Source organism: Chrysoperla carnea, chromosome 3 (genome assembly GCF_905475395.1).
Source record: "Chrysoperla carnea chromosome 3, inChrCarn1.1, whole genome shotgun sequence".
NCBI classification, from domain to species: domain Eukaryota; kingdom Metazoa; phylum Arthropoda; class Insecta; order Neuroptera; family Chrysopidae; genus Chrysoperla; species Chrysoperla carnea.
Window position 1 is genome coordinate 67,246,025 of NC_058339.1, and position 20,849 is coordinate 67,266,873.

Genomic DNA, 20,849 nt, shown 5'->3' on the forward strand with positions numbered 1-20,849 from the left:
ATGACAGCTTTATAATTCATGCTACGTGTTAAATAAATCAGCAGTGTTAGTAATTTTAGTTTTAATTAAAAGAAGAATTTGGAGTAGGATTAAAAAGACCATGTTAAGGAAAGTTGCGACTCATTTTGGCTGCTTTTTGGAGAATTAATAACGGTTAGTTTAATAACGATAATGACTTCTTCATCATTAATTATGCCCGAACCCAATAAAAGGTATAATTTTTGTTCTTTTGTAGCAATATACGTTCAAATTACTCTTCCAATTAATTTTTTTTTTTTCTGAAGGGTACTCTTTTCCTTGAAGGGTACCTTTCAGGAAAAATAAAAAAATTCAAAAGAAAATTATTTTGTCTTCAAATCTAACGAAAATATTATATCTTGGTTATTTTGCAAACAAATTACGAAAATTCATTCCGTATCTTAATTTTAATTACAGCTTGTTTAATATTTCCCTACATAGAATGTCGAATCAAAGCTTAGCAGTTACAGAAGAGGCTATACCTAAGGAGAGTAGTTAAGGGGTAATATCGGGCAAACAAGAAGTCAAGCAACAATTTCAACTCATTTTCTCTTTTGGAGGAAAGAGGAGGGGGAGCAAATTAATCTATAAAAAAAACTCAATGTACCGGTTTGATTAATAATTTTAACAATTTTTGGTCATTTTTCTAAGGTTTCTAAGGAGATTAAAATACGTTCTGGAATCCAAAATCACAGTTTTAGATTAGGGCCATATTTGCTATAGATTTCCTGTTTTGTTTTATTTAAATTGGTTTAGGAAATAAAAAACAAAAATTTGATATCAAGAATGCAATAATTTTCAAATCGATCATTAGAAGTACTTTAGAAATCGACTTCATAGATATGATTTTTATAATTTAATTTCATAAATAATAAAATACAAAGAAATATATAAAATTGTAGTGTAATTGGTAAACCGTTATTTTTTTATAGTTATATAAAATATATTGCGTAAAATGGAATAGTTGTACTATTTTAAAATGGAATAGTTGTACTATTTTAAATAATATAATATGTAGGCATTTAAACATTACACACTGATTGTGAACTGAAATGTAATTTAAGTTCTTGAAATTATTTTTTGTACGCTGTTCAGAAGTATTTAAAAAAGAAATATTATATTCATTATACGTAAGTTGTATAACCAGAATACGAAATTATCACATACATACCTATCACATGGGACAAATGCAAAACCAATATATGGAACAATAATCATATAGACTTTAGAAATTCGGTTCATGGAAGAATCGAAATTTCTAGTAAAAGCTTCGTATTTCATAAAGATGGTTTAGTAATGAAACTAAATAGCTTAAGGAAGCACTTAGAAAGTATTTGTTACTACATATCTGACACCTGAAAACCAAAAAATTTTTAAAAAAATACTTTTTTTAAAGGAAAAAGCTTTTATTATACTAAAAAGTAGAAAATAAATATTTCTATGAATGACTCTTATATGACTATGTGTACAATCTGTAGGCACTCAATTTAAAATAGCAAAGATGGTTTTGGAGTGCTCCTACTCCTTATTACGGAGTATCCTATTTTTGCCTATACCGTACACTTACGTCACTATAGAAAACAGTTTTGACAAAATGGCAATAAGTTGAGTAATTATGCAGACCCCTAAGTAGTTTTAGTCCAGGACTCAAATCCACCCATGTGCAGGAGTACCTTACAGAATGTGATAAATACGATTTTCTTTACAAAATCAAGATACAAGTAATGCAGAGATTAAAATCATGATGCAAGGTGATTTAGATATTAGGGCCTTGCGACAAAATGTACTATTATTCATCGAAATTCAAACGATAAAAACAAATTATATAGAGAGTCACTCAAGCGATACATCTGAATTGATATCTGGTACCGTAAAACGGCACGGTAGCTTATTTTTTCAACAATATGAAGAGTGGTACAAAAACATGACAATTTTTCGTATTTTAGAAGTTTCTATCCGTCGAAAGAACAAAAGTGGACAAATCCTAAGATGAACATCGATGAACATCGTAAGATCCACAAAATAAAATTTGCACAAGTTCTCCTATTTGCCAAGTAACATTGCGTACTAGAAAAATGAATTTTTCAATACGTTATCCACGAGGGTTTCCCTCTCATTTCCGCTGATTCTTCGGACTTCGACTATACCATATACTATTATACATATAATATAATACATATAGTACACATATATAATATATTTTAAAATTAATAATTTGACAGCTTACATGAGTTCGTTAGGCGTTGATTGATACCTTGTCACTACTTAGCTACTGGTCGACAACCAAATGTTTTTATATAAACCATATTATAATATGATGACATGACAAAAAATTTTAAATCATAATAATACATATATTTCTATAATATAAAACTTTTTTTTATTTTAAATATTATATTTTAGTAGTGTTTGTTATATAAAATTATATTTCATATTTTGAATATAATATACAATGAAACTCTTATATTATTCATATTCATATACGATGATATAAAATATCCTTTTTATTATATTTATATTTTACTAGCCGTTACACGTCCGATATACCCTAGATTTTTCTCTTAAATTTCTTTTTACCACTCTATTTCTTTGAATGATCTCTATTACTCTCAGATTGACTCTTGTCCTCAAATCTTCTTAGTTCTCAAAGTGAAATTGGCTGAGAGTAAATTGTTAGGAACAGAAACCAATAAGTCCCAGCACAGAAATGAGATACAAAAGTGGAACGTTTTCTTCATAATTTTTCTTTTGATACACAATAAATTTATTTAAAATTAATGTTATCTGAAAGAAAAATGACCATCTGTAGCCGCTATTTTGAAATTTAGACCATGAATACTAGAGAATAAGAGTGTGTCTATACTCTCTAACATTCGCGCTTCTGAAATTAAAATGAATCTATCTACAGTTCATTCACCAAAACCGATCTAGTACTTCCAGAGATTACTGCCTATTAGTGATTCTAGAATACAATTATCAGGCTATTTACCCGTTCCGGTAAGTTATTTGGTTAGTTTACCAATAAAATTAATTTCTGAGTGATAATTAACGGGACATTTTAATACAGACGATGCTAATGTTCTTTATTTTAATAAATCTTTGTTCATCTGGTCATAAATCTAATTAATTTTTTTTTTGTGAACCTCTTTAATAACCTACAAATGATTATTAAAATAATTTATTCAATTTATTTTTGAATAATAAAACTAGAATAACGAATACAAAATTTCATATCATATGTATGCGTTATGCTTAATAGCTCCGGTAATCCGTTGCAAATATGCTAGATTACATTAAAAAGTTATTTGGCTAATTGAAGAGCTTAGTGGATGAACATGTTAAGTGACATTTTTGAGGAAATCGAGATTTTCATGTGGATGAACATGTTATGCCCTCCTTTAAACATAGCATGTTTTCCCTTTTCGCTAACCTTTCAAATAAAGCTATTTTCAGTGGATGAAGTTCTTATGTCTTGCATAACTTGTTATGCAAGTTAAAAACTTTACAGCTGATTATCTCGATTCCACTTAATTGTCTCATAACATCTTCATCCACTAAGCTCTTCAACTGTCCGGTAATTTGCGAGCAGTTTATTGGTAAATTAAGTAAAATATATTTTTTACTGGTAAAATTTCATCCCTGCCCCCTTTACATACAAAAAAACAACTTGTCCATGCACACTCGAGTGAGGAGAGGGGTAGGCTCTGTAGCATTCATGCTTCTGGCACTAAAGCAAATTCAACGACACTTCAATAACCAAAATTGGTATAGTACTTCTAGAGATACAAAACAAATAACCTAACAAACAAACAAACTTTTCTCTTAATAATATTAGTATAAAGTTGTAGGTTTTATTATGTAATTTTTATTAATCATTTTAAATTGATATGTTTTAATTATCTATTATAAATGTTGCTTACTCGTGAACTTACTTCTTAGTTGAACGCCTAAATTATACAGAAATTTGGTGAAACTTAAATACCAAAAAATAATAAAGTCCTTTTAATGAATAGAAAAAAGCAAATTTAATCATAAGATTGACGAAGTCGAATAACTACACCCTAGCGATTCAATTCCATTTGTTGTTGCGGATTGTCACTTGGCTCAGCTTTCAAACGGCGTGTCTTGTGTAATACCATATTTAAGCAATATACTACAATTTGAAACTTTTAGCACTCTTGCCTATAAGTATTTCGTACTCTTGCCTATGAGTTTGGAATAACTGGCATTTGGCCTGGCCTTCTGCTTTTGGCCTCTCGATCGGTCTGGCTGGAGCCTTCGGCCGTGAAACTCCCTGCGATCGTATGTAGCTCTAATATATACCTATTCACAGTACCTGAATATTAATAGAAAACACCTCAATACTATTCCAATAGCAATTCACAATTCTAGATAAATATGGTGGGAGCGCAAATAAATACATTTGAATAGTAACATGTAGTGAAATATATTATTTATATGCGTTTCCACCATTTTCTCATAGGTTTTAATTTTTTGCAGCGGTCCCCTCAATAACATTTTGTAGTGGACCGATTTTTGAATCTATCCTCGCATCCACTTGAACACACACACAATTTCATCAAAATCGATCCATTCGTTTAGGAGGAATTCAATTACAAACACGCAATGATGAAAGTTCCATGATTTATATTCACCCAAAAAGTACTCAACGAGTCAAAAAAAGCTTACACTTTGTAAAAAAATCATATTGACTTACCTTTACCTTTTACACTATCCTATTAAAAATAATATCCATTTCTAATGAATGAATTTATGAGAGTTTAAATACTTTTTCTTCCATTTATAGTAACCAAGGTAGCCATTGTACGCCAACAAAACTTATCAAAATGTTTGAATAGAAATTTAAAGAAATCATTATAATAACTTTTTTTTTATAACTATATTCAATGATGATACATTGAAACTTTTAATTCTGTTATATAAAATAAGGTACCTCTGTAATGATATGCACATTTTTATTCTAATAAAATGTTTTTGAAATAAAGTATTTGTATCTTAAAATAACTTTCATAATTCGAAGAAGAATTTTTCGAAAAAAGGATGAGAAAAGAGAGTATATGATTGAAATTATCCTAGTATTTCTATTTTCAGAGAGTGTGAAAATTTTCCAATCTTCTATACCTGTATTGTATTTTCTATACCTACATTATAGTTTCTCAAATGCCTCACAAGTGAAATTTACAAAATTTAAAAAAAAAAAAAAAAAAAATCCGACAAATGCGATTAATTCCTTGTCAACCGATTTTAGGAGCTACGATGCCATTGAGAAATACACAGACGCACAGATAAAGACTTTAAACTCATAACCCTCCTTCCGAAATCAATATCAATGTGATGGTCAAGGACATCAGATGAGATGAAAAGGATACTTAGAGAGCTATCATTTTTTGGGACTGAAATTGAAATATTTGAGTTGACTTTGTTCTTGTGAATTATTGTTTTGAATTACCTAATTATTTTACCATTTCACTTTTCGAAATAAACGAAGCGTGGTTTATTTGACCATTCATTTCTATAGTAATTATTTATATGTCATGTCTTTTCCAAACTGAATCAATTTTGAAAATCATCGCCAATTTTTTAGTTTTTTCGGATACGGAACACTAATCTCGCACTTGAAAGCTAACTCGCATAGCTAAGAACATTCTACGTTAAGTTATCTTTCAAATGAAACCAAAAAAATTTAAATCTTTTCATCCGTTTAGACGCTACGATGCCACAGACAGACAAACACACAGACACATACACATAGCGGTCAATCTTTTAACACCCCTTTTTTTTAGTTCGGGGGTTAAAAATAGAAACAAAATAAATAATTTATTTTAAAATAACAAAAAAAATAAGTTCACTTTTGGCTTAATTCGTACGAGTTCAAGTTAATTTTTTAAGTAGCTTTCAAACGTCAAAATAAATTTTGTGAGAATGTATGATGGAAACTTTTCTAGAATGTCTATTTACAGAAAATTCGACAATTTTTAGATCATCTATGGCTATATGGCTTCTGAAATGTCACAATTTGATTTATGCCTACAACAAAATATTTACATATATTTACAAGCAAAAAAAAAATAGAAACATATGTGAAATAGTATTTTCACTGATTATCGTTTAAAAGTTTTTGTTTAAAAACATTCAGTTCAATTTGTCTACAATAGTGTTTAAAACACAAAAGATAATTAATCATTTTGTTATGTCAAAAGTGGTTTAAATCTTTTCGAATTTGAAAACACGTGTCTTAATCATTTATAGAAAATTGTATATTCTGAAATTCATAAGTAATAAATTATACTTTTAACGTTTTAAAAGTTTAATAATACACATAATACATGGATAAATCCAATGACGTATATTCTTTTTAACAGTTAATGATAATTTAATCCGAATCTTATGTGAATTTAAGAACACATGAAACGAAACAATCGTAATCAAAAACAAAGGCTGAAATTAAATTGGATAACTATCTAATTATTACCTTTTCATCTTTCATTTCTCGTATGGGTTTTCTTAAACTTAAGGTGTTTCGATACCAAAACGAGTGCTACCAAAAAAACCTGAAATTTTGTCTGCCAATTAATGAGTATTTCATACACCTACTGTATAAATTTCAAGTTGGTTCTCTGTAAGGTTTACGATAAATTAATTATTAAAATCAGCCCTTTTACATGGTGGTATATGAAGTCGTAGTAAATGTTGATTTTTTAGTAATCAATAAGGGCTTTTAAAAATGTTTTTTTTTTATCATTTACATGAAAAATCACCCTTGTATAGATCTTTTGTAAAAAATTCATATCGATTCTCTATACGGTTTATGAGAAATGTGTCTTTTTTGGTAAAAAAACTGACTTTGATAGTTAATTTCTCTTAAACCGTTCAGAGAAAAGAAGAGAAATAATTGTTAATTGATAAATAAAATTTCCAACTTCCAAGACAAACTTAAGGTATCCTCCAAGACAAACTTAAGATATCCTTAATTTATTGGGATATGATCAATTGACAATTTCCCCAAAATTCCTGTCGAATATTCTATGTTACCCTATCCAGTGGAAAAAATTTATAAGTAGCAGTTAAAAAAGCTTGTGTAATTTTTTTGGTGCCGTCTGTGAAATTGATATAGGAGATATATATAAAAATTTAAAATAATACATTCTTGAGACATTTAAATATTTTTTCAGAATTCTATTATTATCATATTAAATTGATAATTATTTTCCAAAGTACGTAATATATAAAGCAAACAAAAACATTATTATGGCTTATTTATTAAAATAATTATAGGGCGGAGTTTAAATAAACAATATTAACCATATAGAAAGGTGTTGCTTAATAAACATATTATAGGCGGTTCTCCCATCAAACGATTTTGTTCATAATACCTATTACCTAAAAACATACTCTTTATTATAGGTAAAAATTATTACATTCATTCTATTCAAACCTGAGTAGGAAAAATTGAATACATAAATCACAGTAGTTATACAAAATTTGGAGCAAGAATTTTTTTCATAGAAAGGTATTTTTTTGAAATGAATTCCACAATACTCGAAATAAAATTGTATATTAATAAATGTTATTTAAAAAATACAAATGAAATCATACAACAGATTTACATCTCGTGAAATATATATTGCAAGACAGCCATCGTCAGTAGCTAAATTTAATCAAATAATAGGTACACGTACCTATACTTAAAATACCTAGGTTGTAAGTAGTGGCATTTTATTTCGAGTACCTACTATTTTGTATTAGTTTCAATAATTACACCTGAATTTTCTTTGTGAATAGTTTTAATAATGTAAGTATTGACACATGTTCCCGATCTAGAATGGTAATTATAAAGTAAGAGATTTAATTTTTACCAATTTCAATCTTTCTATATAATTTTTTGTCTTCGCAAATTTTGACTATACTCTAAGGTTACATATTAGACGGGAACAAGATTTTTGCATTCGATTTCCGCAGAAATGATTAATTTTATGTAAAAATGTTTTTACATTCTTCTTTTATAAAGAATATCGATACATACAAGTTATATAACACCTACAAAATCCAGCGTTATGTAACTTTTACGATCGCATACAAATTATCATGCTGCTTTAAGAACTGTTTCATTTTTCAGCATTCAATACGGCAGGCTGCCCGACTTAATAGAAATATTCGTTCTACCACTATCAATGGAATACTATACTCAAATTCTGCGTATTTCAACATCGATTTGCGGTAGGAATTTATGTTTGTATTTTCAATTTTGCTAAATTATTCATTTTTTTCGATTTTTAGCACGAGCAATAGACGTTTGTTTTTTTACGAACATCAGATAAGTTTTTCCTTGTGTTAAACAAAGAAAGGCGCAAGCTTTATTCCGGAACTATTACATGCGATTTTTTCCTAATTTTTAAGTAGGTATTTAATTCGTTTACACATTAACAGGAGCAGTAATTCTGAAATATTTTTTATTAAAATCAATAATATACAATTACAATTTTTTCTATATAGTAGTTTAATACAAATAAGGCTAATCTTTATAAGCAAAGACACACGTAAGGAAGACTTTTTCGATATTTAAACGTAATCCAATAATTTAAACCCTTGGTTTAAAAGGATTAATTGTCGCTGAATTGCATACCGGTAATTTACTCATTGCATGCGTATAATGAAATCTAAACTTATAAAAATACTATTTAGTTAATTTTTAATATTTTCTTTTCCAAAACACTGATTTAAAATACCATAGTCTTAAGTTTATGGCCTCGATTTGATGGTTTTAGGTTGCTGAACTTTGAGACTCGGTGTTTATTCTTTGCAACCGGATTGTTTGACTTTAAAATTGGTTTTTTACTTATAGTCTGGCGACTTCTCAAGACATGTGAAGCTAGAACTTTAATTGGAGCTAATATGGTAGGCAAAGTATGGAAGATTTCCGGGAAATTTTTGGCAATTGCTAACAACAAATGTATACATTCTTCAACCATTAATACAATGTTTTTGTGTCGTTCGGCCTACAAAAAATAAAATTAAAGTTAAAATTTTCTTAGAGGTGTTATATGTAATGTCCCTAGATCAAAATTTTCCTATGGAAACCCCGTTTACTTACTTGTGTGAGTTTGTGCAAACCAGTAATAACGTGCTTAGTTTCTTCATCAATATAATGATATGCTCTTGTAGCGAACTGAAAATATTTGGAATCAATAAAATATATAAATCGCAATTTTAATGTTAAAACTTACAACATCATTCTTGCCTTGAAATGGTACACGCTCGAGAAAATCATCCATTGAAACACTTTTTGCATGTTCGAATATATGTTTTGTCAATGAACGCCCTTTTATCGGTTCCTATAAGAGATTAAATATGAAAAAGAAAACAATCAGTTATAAATTACCTTTATTAAATAAACTTTAAGGCTATTGTTAATTTAACCAACAAAACCAGTGTTTTGTGGAGATTTTTCTTATAAAGGCTTGAATGGCTATTACTGGAGTAAATCTAAGCAAAAAAAGGCTGTTATATGGATTAAAAGTTCGAGCAGCGAAACTTTGGGGTTTTTCTTTTCACATCAAAATAAGTATTTTTTGAAATTTTTTACTTTCCCGGAGTGGTGCAACATGTTTAAAAAACAAAATGGCGTCAAAAATGAAATTTTTTTCAGAAATTTTATCATTTTTATTTTATATTCGCAAAAGGAGGTATCGGTGCATATCCAAATTTGGTAGGTTTGTAGTCCATGTTTCGCACTTTTTACAACATCCACCCCTTCCCCTCCCGCTTTCATATTTTTTGCAAATTCAAAATTTTTATGACGTATAAAGGGGTTTTGGGGGTCGCTGATCTCGAACTATTGGCCCAAATAAGTACACCCCCTAAAAATATTACAATTGTTTTTGATAATCTATTGCAAAATTCGAGATCAGCGACCCCAAAAACCCCTTTATATGTCATAAAAATTTTGAATTTGCAAAAAATATGAAAGCGGGAGAGGAAGGGGTGGATGTTGTAAAAAGTGCTATATTAATAAAAGCATCAAAAATTTTGGGTTACTTTAGCATTTTAAACTATTTTGATCTCTTTTTAAAATCTTTTAAGATACATTTATTTCATACACCCCTTCCCCCTTACAGCGCGGGGGTTGAAACTTAAAAATTTTGCTTTAAACCATATAGACCTCTTTTAAAAATAGTTTTCTCATGCCAAAGCAAAAAACACCCCCCAAAGCCAGTCCATACACCCCCCAAACAATTATTTCCTGAAAGTGTTAAATTTTCCGTTTTTCGCAAAAATATGGATCAAGGAGTTATTTTACGGGTAAGCCACTTATTATAAAATCGAAAGATAATAAAAAATGCTACAATTTAAAAAAAAATTTAACCTCGTAGGACAAAATGGCATAAAATGGCAGCCATTTTAAACAATTCCCTAAATTGGAAATTTTGGCCGAACTATTTAACGGATTTCGCTAAAATTTTAACCGAAAGTTGTAAGTAATAAAACCTACTATTGATATTAGTTTCATTAAAATCAATCGAATATTTTTCAAGTTATAGTCAAATGAACTGTTTTACCATATGTATGTATACATATATATATAACTGGGAGGGGAAGGGACGAAACCCCACCAAAAAATTATGAGGAGTAGTTCATAACATGGACTACAAACCTACCAAATTTGGATATGCACCGATACCTCCTTTTGCGAATATAAAATAAAAATGATAAAATTTCTGAAAAAAATTTCATTTTTGACGCCATTTTGTTTTTTAAACATGTTGCACCACTCCGGGAAAGTAAAAAATTTCAAAAAATACTTATTTTGATGTGAAAAGAAAAACCCCAAAGTTTCACTGCTCGAACTTTTAATCCATACACAAGGCGTAATTTCACTCTACTATATGAAGTTACAGAGTAATTAGACAATAACAATAACAATAACAAAACTAAATAACAATAGCCAATAGTACAGGGGGGAGGGGGTAGGATTTCGTGACTATTACACTCACGAAACTTCGAGATAGGTTTCATTTCAGTGTAACCTACAACATTTTTATTTACGAAAACTTTAAAAATTGAGGCGTTAGCGTATAGTTGTTAAACTGACATGTTTAAGGCATAGGTCTGAGAAAATGACTCATGAAATATGGCCAGTATGTATATTTATTTTTTTTTTATGAATATAATAAGAGAGAATAATAGTGGCCTACAAAACTATTGGGCCGTTTGGTGTGACTTCCACCGCCAACATGTCGGAAAATCGAGAGTATGAAAATTTATGAACAACCGGCTAAGTTTTATACAATTAGTAAAATTAATGTACATACTGACCTACATATTTCATTAGCCGTTTTCTCAGGCCTACGCCTTGAATATGACAGTTTAACGACTATATGTTTTATTATGCTAACGCCAAATTTCTATGGTTTTCGTAAATAAAAATGTCTTAGGTTACACTGAAATGAAGCCACTCTAGAAGTTTCGTGAGTGTGTTAGAAACGAAATCATACCCCCTCTGTACTGTCGACTACAACTAGACTTTATCCTTTTTTAGAAATTGCCTTTGCCGTTTGCCCATAATTCTAAGGATAAGCATTGTCTGCCCCAATTGTAGAGTTTAGGCTTCGTGTGCTAAGACTGCACAGTTTTCAAAACATTTGTACAGAACATCAAATTAGAAAACCAATATATTATTCGTTATGCACCAGTTTTACAAAAGAAAACGAGTTTACCAGAAAACGAGAAAGAGAGATGAATGAAATTCTGATCAAAATTCAAGGCATCACAAGGTATAACTTCGTTCTACTTGGCAAAAATTTATCGATGTAAGCCAGATAAAGAATGTATATTGTCTCATCTTTACAAAAACTATATCAATAGCTCCCTTTGACTGTGTATTCAAAATTGTTCTGGGAACTCTAAAGTGATAGTTACCGAACTACTTGATTAAAAATTGATTAAAACTTACTTCGTTTCTGTTTCCTGAGTATTTCGGATACTCTGCATACACAGGCAGATCTACTTCGCTCCTGACTCCTGAGTTGGGTGGAAACTGCTCATACACGGGAAAATGGTGTTTAATTGTTTTATGATCTGAATGGGGTCCAGATCCATAGGATCCTAACGGAATCTTATTCTCATAATATACATTTTGTGGCCAGCTACTAGATATCTAAAGAGAAAAAAGAAAATGAGATTTAAGTAAGTAATATCAAACTGCATTAAGACCGTTCGATATTGTTAATTAAGTAAATTATTTTGAAGATTAGTATTCATATCTTGCCGCCTATGGCATTTTTATTTCCGCAAATAGCACGGACGAGGAGCAAGAATGTGGAGGCAATACTTGTGGTGTCTCATCTGTCTCGTACCCGAATACTTTTTTACCCGAGTCAAAGGCAAAACTAGGCATCTAGACGATTAAAGACGATTTTAATCTCCACATTCTCGTGATTTTTTATGTAATTCAGTACCTATTGGGGCCTATATAAAACATTCTGGCTGTTAATTTTAGAAGAAGAATTATATAATTTTATTGGAATAAATATAATTTTACTAGCCAGACATACAGGGAAAGCCTTAACTTTGGCTAACTTTTATTAAAACAATATTCAAGCAATGAAAGAACGAATTCTACAAGATGTACATCAAATCCAAAAGGCAATGCTGCCGCACGTAGTGACTAAATTCAAGACACAAGATAAAATGATAATTTGAAAAAAATGGAGGGATTTTTTTTAACAGCATTTTCAAAAACCCACCCTGTTCATACTTAAAGAAGTAAAGACACAAATTGATCACTAATATAACAACCGTTTAAAATGTCTCCATGCAAATGTCAATTTGAATGTCCCGGTAACGTACTTTATTTCGTTAACTACGATATACACCAATAGATGTCACGAAGAGTCACATTTTTCAGTGAATGTTTCAGTTTTTCCTAAAAACACGGATAAAATGTCGTTTTTTAAAAATGAAGCCTAGCTGGATCGACTTTTTGCCCCAAAAAACCTCTGCATACTCATTTTCATGAAAATCGTTGGAGTCATTTCCAAGATCGTTGATATATATAAATATACATACAAGAATTGCTCGTTGTACAAGATGATTAAATTTTAAGATTAAACAACTTAAATAAAAGTGAACATGGCTACTAATTGTAAATACTTACTCCAAACATTAATAAAACAAATACAACCACATGAAAATGTTCCATTTTAGTTTCTGGATGTACACATTTACCGTGTGATAAATTATAATAAGCGATATTTTTGAAAAATTTTGCAATAAAATTTTCCAAAAGTTATCATATATTTATTTTGTAATGCAAATTTTTATCGTTCAAATTCAATAAAAAAAACTGATTGATAAGTATTAACAAACCGAAGTATAATAAAAAGATTGAAATATTTTGGAAAATGTAAAATACATCCCAGAAATATCCTATGATGAAAAGTAAGATGTTCTTATAATGAAAAAATGTTTTATTTTTTTATGAAGTGTTTTAGGTAATCGTTGTTTTTTACTTCTATTTACAAAATGAACAAAATCATCAGTATTACCATAATCTTCAATTTCAATAAAATGACCAATATTGTCATAATTTTTAGGATCGTAAAATAGTGTATTGAGACTAGGTCGAAGTTTATTAGGTGAAATATTAGAAAGTGCAATACTATTTACAAAATGATCAAAATCATCATTTTGACCATAATTTTCAAATTCCACAAAATCATCCTTAATTTAAATAATGCTCATTTTGAACTACTAAAGTCAAGCCCATGGACATAAATATTTGCGAAATCTAGTTTCTTTTAGCAAGAGATGTTAAGTGTGTTAATGAAGTAATGAAATTTATCTACGCTCGTGAGATAAGAAGTACTTTTCTCACTCAGTAAGCGTGGGAAAAATACTTCATTTCCGCACTAGTATCGTAATAAATACATTATCACACCAATTACTGACAAAATGTATACTAATAACAAGTTACTATTGCAACTTTTTTAATTTTTCTCAGCCATGGCAAATTTTAAATAATAATTATCGTTTATTTTTATCAATTTAGAGGCATAGATAAAAATTTGAACGGTACACGTGTGATAACGCATTACTAACGTACTTTTGCAATTGTTCAAATTGTTGTGCCAATTTCGCAGGCGTACGTTAATATTCCTGTTATCCCACTAGTATCGTAAATGACCATAGTTTGTTGAAATATTAAATTTTTATAGTAATATTGGTAGTAAAATACTAAATTTTTTTCTCCTATTTAATGATACTAATTAGTACCTATAAATTTTTGAAATCGAAATTTAAAACCCACGAATTCTTCATAAAAATACCTTCTTTTTTATAAACAAGGTATTATTACATGAATTAAAAAGTTTCATGAATCAAATTTTTAACTCTGTTATTGTTAAATTATAAACTTTGTATTACTAATTTTTCTTTGGTGCCTAGAACGTCTTTTCCTTCACAATTTTCTACCTGCTTTAAAAACGCTTTGAATTTACGAGTGAATTACCTTAAATTAAATTTATTCTTTTTTTCAATTTTAAAGTCTAAAAATGTATTTTCAGACTGTATGTATATATATATATATATACATATGTGTAAAATATAAAATGCAGCATCATATGTATAATAGATGAGATCAGTGGGACATCCTTGAATAACTCTATACGTTTGTTATGATTGGCAACATCCCACAACAAACATTCAAATGAAGATGATCTATTACAGTGGCACTCAATCAGTGGTTATTGTTATCTTAAAACACATTTTTTTTAAGGAAATCTTAATTACCGGTCACTGCACTTGGCTGCAACGACGGATTAGCCTCCCTGCCCAAAGGTGGATTGCCCGTAAGGCAAAGTAGTCATGTTCCTACAGAATCAAGAAGTAATTGTAGTAGAAGTTTTTAAACAAACATAAAAGTAATTGTGTAAGTATGTAAAAAAGTACGCAGTCTATTGATATTGACATTTGAACAGTTATTCAAATGTACATACGACAGTCTAATTTATATAATGTCTGCAAAAAGAGAGCATTTTAATAAAAATGAACAGCAAGACTTGGAACTGGCTATATAGTCAAAAAATATGAAAAGGGCACAAAGAGGGTACGGAAGAGAAAGATCACAGCCGACGAATCTACCTATGACGATATTACTTCATTATTATCTGGTCGGGAAACATTTAGAGGGACTGTATATCTAGTAATTACAGGCAGACTTGTGGTTGAACTTCAAAAGTAGCAAGAATTTTGCAACAATTTTTACAGTAAATTTTCTTTTTTGATCAATTTGAACACTGAAGAAATTCCAAATAGAGCAAGTAACAATAAGCATTTTTCTTAATCACAAGAGTGATTTAGAACAATTGCAAGAGTGATTTAGAGAAGTGATTTTTTGATGAATGTATCCATCTACGTTCTTACTTAACAACGATAGCACGAGCCGGAAAACAGTCCCGAATAACCAATGCAATTTTACAGGATCTAAAAAATAAAGAACTTTTATAACGGAAGGCACTAAACCTGCCTACGGTCGCAAAATTTTAATTCGCCTCTGCTCCTATCCCGTAATACTAATGGCTTGCATCTCCAAAGCTTCGAACTTGTACTCAAAACTCATATCACATAAAATAGGATGCATAGTAAAAATACACTTAAAAAAGTCGACATCTTTATAAGAATTGACAGTTGGCCATATGCCTTTAGCGATCTTGATTAGCAACTTACGGTACTCAAGGTGATGAAGTCTGACATGGATAAGCGGACAAGCAATCTCGACACTCATCCTATATTACCAGTTTCTTATCTAAACCGTTCCACAAAATTGCATAGGTACATTTTGATTTTATATACTCTTAACGAAGAAAAAGTACTTCAAATACTTACAATTTTTACTTACTTTTAAATTTTTCAAACTATTCAAAATATAGAATATTGATTTCTACTTAATTAAAATAAAAAATAAAGTCGATATTCTAAATATTATTTTTATGATATTACTTTGTTTTAAAATTTATAATAAGCACATAAATAATTTATTTATAAAACTAATAAGCTTCTTATTATTTGTAAAAACATAAAAATATTTATTTAATAATATTTTTATTTATTTACTATATGGTTTAAAAACAATGATCATATAGATGTAAAGTGAGTTAATTAAGAGAATTGTGGCCACCCGCAGCAAAAATTATTTTAAAGTAGCATTAAAAATATGATTTTGCCAAAAATAGTAAAACCTGCATATTAATTGAAAACGTGTCCTTCATTTTTTGCGCCTCTAGATTGGTTGTTTGTGATATCGCAGCGCCAAACAGAATTACTGATTTTTCTTTTTTAACATATGGTATAATCGGTTTGGTTGATTTGGGTATGAAAACTAATTACACTCATACCTGGGTAAGTAGGACCTGGATAACTAAGCACGAATACTCTACAAGTAAGGGTAATTATCATGTTCCATCATTTTAACCCTCTAAAAGCTGCAGTATAAGTGCTAAACCAGAAACTCCTGTAAGAGAAAATCGTTTTTCCCTATTTTCCCTCGTAGACTTGTATAACTGAGACAACTTCTTGCCTGTACCTTTGTGAGCGAGCGAATTTTACATCTGCTTTTTATGACCCTTTCTACGATTTCGTAGAACTAACTATCATTTGTCTAAAACCTCTATAAGACCTGTACCTGTATAAGCGAAAACCTGATTTAGTTCAAAATCTCCACATGTGAAAAGAAAATTATGGTTCCTTGAACTTTCGCTTCACCAAGTTCGACCGCACATGTAATATAGAAAGAATACTTAGATACATTAGAGAAATTCGGAATCTCCTATATAACAAGTTTTAAATTCCATTTATTCTTTTTAATATGTGATTCAGTATTTTTCATTTCTCTTCGTACATGAGTTGACTCTATTATTCGCAAGCTGAACTAACAGAAAATTATAGTGGTTCATATCCGTGTTATACTAATTAAAATCAATGTAATAAAAGTATTATTTGAAATGAAGCTGATAAAAATTAGTGATGAATATATATTGAAAATTAATAATATTTTGAACAATATCATTTCTATACAAAAAAAATATAAATAATATTTTTGACTTGAAATATATAATACAATTGCAAGCTTAAAAATATTGTTAATAGATGTCATTATATTTATTAGTCGTGACATCAACCATTTTACAAACTCCATTCATATCGCTTCTGTACCTAAATGTATGCTATGTGTGATGGCATCACATTATGATGCTATCTATCGATTCACGTTGTATAGATCTAAATTGATGACATCATATTGTGATGGCCTCAAACATACACACATAACAAGCATTTAGAAACAGTATTAAATAGAAATACGTATAGCAAGAAGTTTTTATCGTAAAAAAAATCGTACAAAAAATTGTTACAGGTGCTCTTAAAATGACCTAATAACAATAAGATGATATCCGGACATTTGTCTTACCCACCTGCTCCTTGTCTGCACGTTAACACGATAACTGAAATAAAATTTTACGAGCAAAAATAATAAATGTATTTCAGAACTAAGATATGGACGGAGTTTATAAGAGTCCAAATCGGTCCATTCGTTTTACCACAGTATATTATCTGTACTGGATATATAGGTGGCAAATTTGCAGGGGATATATATGTTTATTTTTCAGACCTCGAAAATTCATTGGATAGCGAATTTGTACACTTTCACGCGTGCCTATTGCACTGAAAAAATGATAAAACGAAATTCACCTTTCGGTCTATTGAAACGAACGAGCTTTACACTGGATTTCCAAACGTGGAAATAGCATACCGAATATCATATTACCTGTAATAAACTGTTACGCTGAACGGTTTATGTTTGAAAGTGGTTCAAAATTTCTTACGTTCGGCAATGAGTGAAAATAAACTTAAAAGTTTAGCTATTCACACCGAATAAAATGTTTTATTGACCAATTTTCAAGTCAAAAAGTTTCGATTCTCTGAAAATATTGAACATACATTGCAATTTATGAGTAATCATAATCCTTAGTACAAAAATATTTTTTTAATGTAATTAGCCTATTTAAAATAAATTTCCTTCTATGAATGAGTCATTATATTTATTTAAAAATAGTACATCGAAACTTTATCTATTTAATGTAAAATTTCGGAAACGGGGCGGCATTTTTCACTTCGCCCCGGTGCTAAAGTTAAATCCGGCCCTGTATACTATCCTTGAAGTTGAAAGATATAGAAAAAATATCAAACATGGACATGTTTCTTTATCAACAATGTACTTAAAACTTTTTTTATAAGTTGCCATTTTTCTTGCTTTCTTGTTTATTCGTTAGCTATGTTATTTAATTAAACATAATTATTAATCAATTGTACAACAAAACAATATTACAATGCCAGTTTAATGTCAATAATTTACATGCATGCAAGATTGATTAAATAATGAGTAATAAATATGGGCAAGCATAATTTTTTTAACATGTTCTGATTAAATATGCACTCATCAATATACATATATTTTATTCACTCCATCCCATTCAAATCACCATATAGACTAATTTCTTCTAACTATATGTAAATCCCACATCGGATACTATCTAAACTATCTTGATAGTTGAATTCGATGATGTGAAAAACATTTAATATATGTGTGAATTCTAAACCTTATTTTAACAAGTGAAAACAAACAATTGACTAAGTTAATTGCTGAAATACCATGTATTGACAGTGTTGATTACTCTATCACATTATACATATACCTACCTATACATGTCACACATACATAAATGATAATCCCATATTAATACATACTATAAAATTTGCATCTAATGTGTGCCCTCGTGAGTCAACAGATATGTTTACAAAAAAATGTTTCACGCTAAAGTTTTTATTTTTTGATAAGGAACATTTTTTACATTTAAACTTTTGTTCTATCTCTAGCGGTTTACAAGATGGGTCCTACGGACCCAAGACCCAATCAACCTATGTTGCTCATTTACGAACTCGACTTCACTTTTTACGTCCAGAGTGCGGTGTAAAAAAATTTCAGCTTGATATATTTTTTCGTTTTTGAGTTATCGTGTTCACAGACAGACGGGCGGATAACCAAAATTGGATTAATGAGATGATTCTATGAACACCTATACCCAAATTTTTTTCGTAGCATCCATATTTTTAAGCGTTACAAACTTGGGACTAAATTTAATAAACTATGTATATTTCATATATACACGGTATAAAAATTTTCGTTTTTAATAGCTTATACAGGCTGTATTTATTACAATTACACATAGACAATAGAAGTTATATTCTTCTATCATTTATTAATTATGCACCTGTGATCTCAAATAGTATCACCTTGCATTTCCAATAAATATTTTTTATTTTGTCTAATGAAAGAGTTTTATTTGCAATTAAAAATCTCAGTAACAAATGATACATTGATCCATCATATATTATTAAGCCGCGCACATACATGTACAGTTCTTAGAAATACATGCGGTATTGTTAATATCAAAACACAAAAAATCTTTTTTGACCTTATAAACAACATATACCTTTTAATAATTTGAACTTTACAAATATCAAATTCTTTTTTTGATTATTATTTTTAATAATAATAATTTTTGTGTGTGAATATTCATTCTTATATAAGTAATTATTATTTCATAGCCATAGGCAAAAAATGCGTTAATTCTTAATTATTTTTATATAGATAATACAAATATTTTGTTTATTAAATTTAAATTATTCTCAATCGTATAGGTATGAGTGGAGATGCTGCCAGAGATAAATTCAATTGTTATGTTATTTCTCTAGCCATTTTTTAACTTGCTGTATTGATTTCTTATCTTTTAAAGTATCTAAATACTACTTACTAAACCTTTAATAGTACAAAATTGAATATTTCCAGCGCCAATATTCTATTTTTCTATACTCCAGTAAAAAAAATATTTGCAAAATAGAACTAAAAAGACAACATTTATCTATCACGCGTCTAAAAATTGAATCGATTTATGATTTTTTTCTTCTTTTTCACAAAATACAAAAATGAAAATGTGGCAGTATAATTATAATGTAGCTAGTAATATTATAATACGGCTTTATTTTCGTAGCAAATTTAAATATGATACTCAGAATACTTGCTATTGTAAAATCTTCTGCTATAAATTTGAAATTTTGCTCCGTAGTCAAGTAATCTTGAACATCTTCGTTTATTCTCTTCGATTTGAAATTGACTCGATTATCTAGTTATAGATATGTATAAAAAACAACGTTTTAACGTGATAAAATATTTTTTAATTATTATCTATAGCCGTTAACGTGAAAACGGATACAGGGAAAAAAATCAAATATTACGTGTTTCGCATTTTAAAATTCTAATCAGTTCTTAAATCTAGAACAACCATTTTTAATATTTTGATCAGACCTGAAGATGTTCATATTAAATTTCATGACTCAAGCAGACGAAATTCAATTCTTATGAAATAATCCAAAGCAACCGCGACCATCTTAGATTTCTATCAACTTTTTTGGTGCTGAATAAATAAACCAATCTAAAGTCTAAAAAGGACCTTAGATGATTATTTTTTTGATTGCCTTTTCACACTGGTTTATACAATTACAAAAACTAGTTACACGTTAAAATTATGATTTTGACCTAAAAATAATATTAAATTAAGATCTCTCTCAGAAATTACAGAAATAAAAGAACATCGAATAACTTCGAATTGTCAGATAAAATGTCAGCAAAAAATTAAGATGATTTAAAAAAATTAAGTCTTATAATCCGCTTGAACTTTATACTGGTCCTTCTTGCGTAT

The 20,849-nt window shown here is 29.3% G+C and overlaps 1 protein-coding gene across 1 annotated transcript; it reads right to left on the reverse strand.

Annotated features, from left to right (window-relative positions):
- Positions 1–8,693: 8,693 nt before the first annotated feature.
- Positions 8,694–13,267, reverse strand: LOC123296650. The gene is made up of 5 exons (XM_044878211.1): positions 13,193–13,267; positions 11,990–12,193; positions 9,264–9,371; positions 9,131–9,205; positions 8,694–9,035 (listed from the first exon to the last, which is right to left on the reverse strand). The coding sequence occupies exons 1-5, from the start codon at positions 13,235–13,237 to the stop codon at positions 8,757–8,759; spliced, it is 711 nt and encodes a 236-aa protein (XP_044734146.1). The 5' UTR covers positions 13,238–13,267; the 3' UTR covers positions 8,694–8,756.
- Between the last annotated feature and the right edge of the window lie 7,582 nt (positions 13,268–20,849).

Coding starts and splice junctions, on each gene's coding strand:
- LOC123296650 (XM_044878211.1), bottom strand. CDS start 13,237: ATGGAACATTTTCATGTGGTTGTATTTGTTTTATTAATGTTTGGA. Junction 9,372..11,989: donor ACTCAGGAAACAGAAACGAA/GTAAGTTTTAAT, acceptor AATCTCTTATAG/GAACCGATAAAAGGGCGTTC. Junction 9,206..9,263: donor TTCAAGGCAAGAATGATGTT/GTAAGTTTTAAC, acceptor AAATATTTTCAG/TTCGCTACAAGAGCATATCA.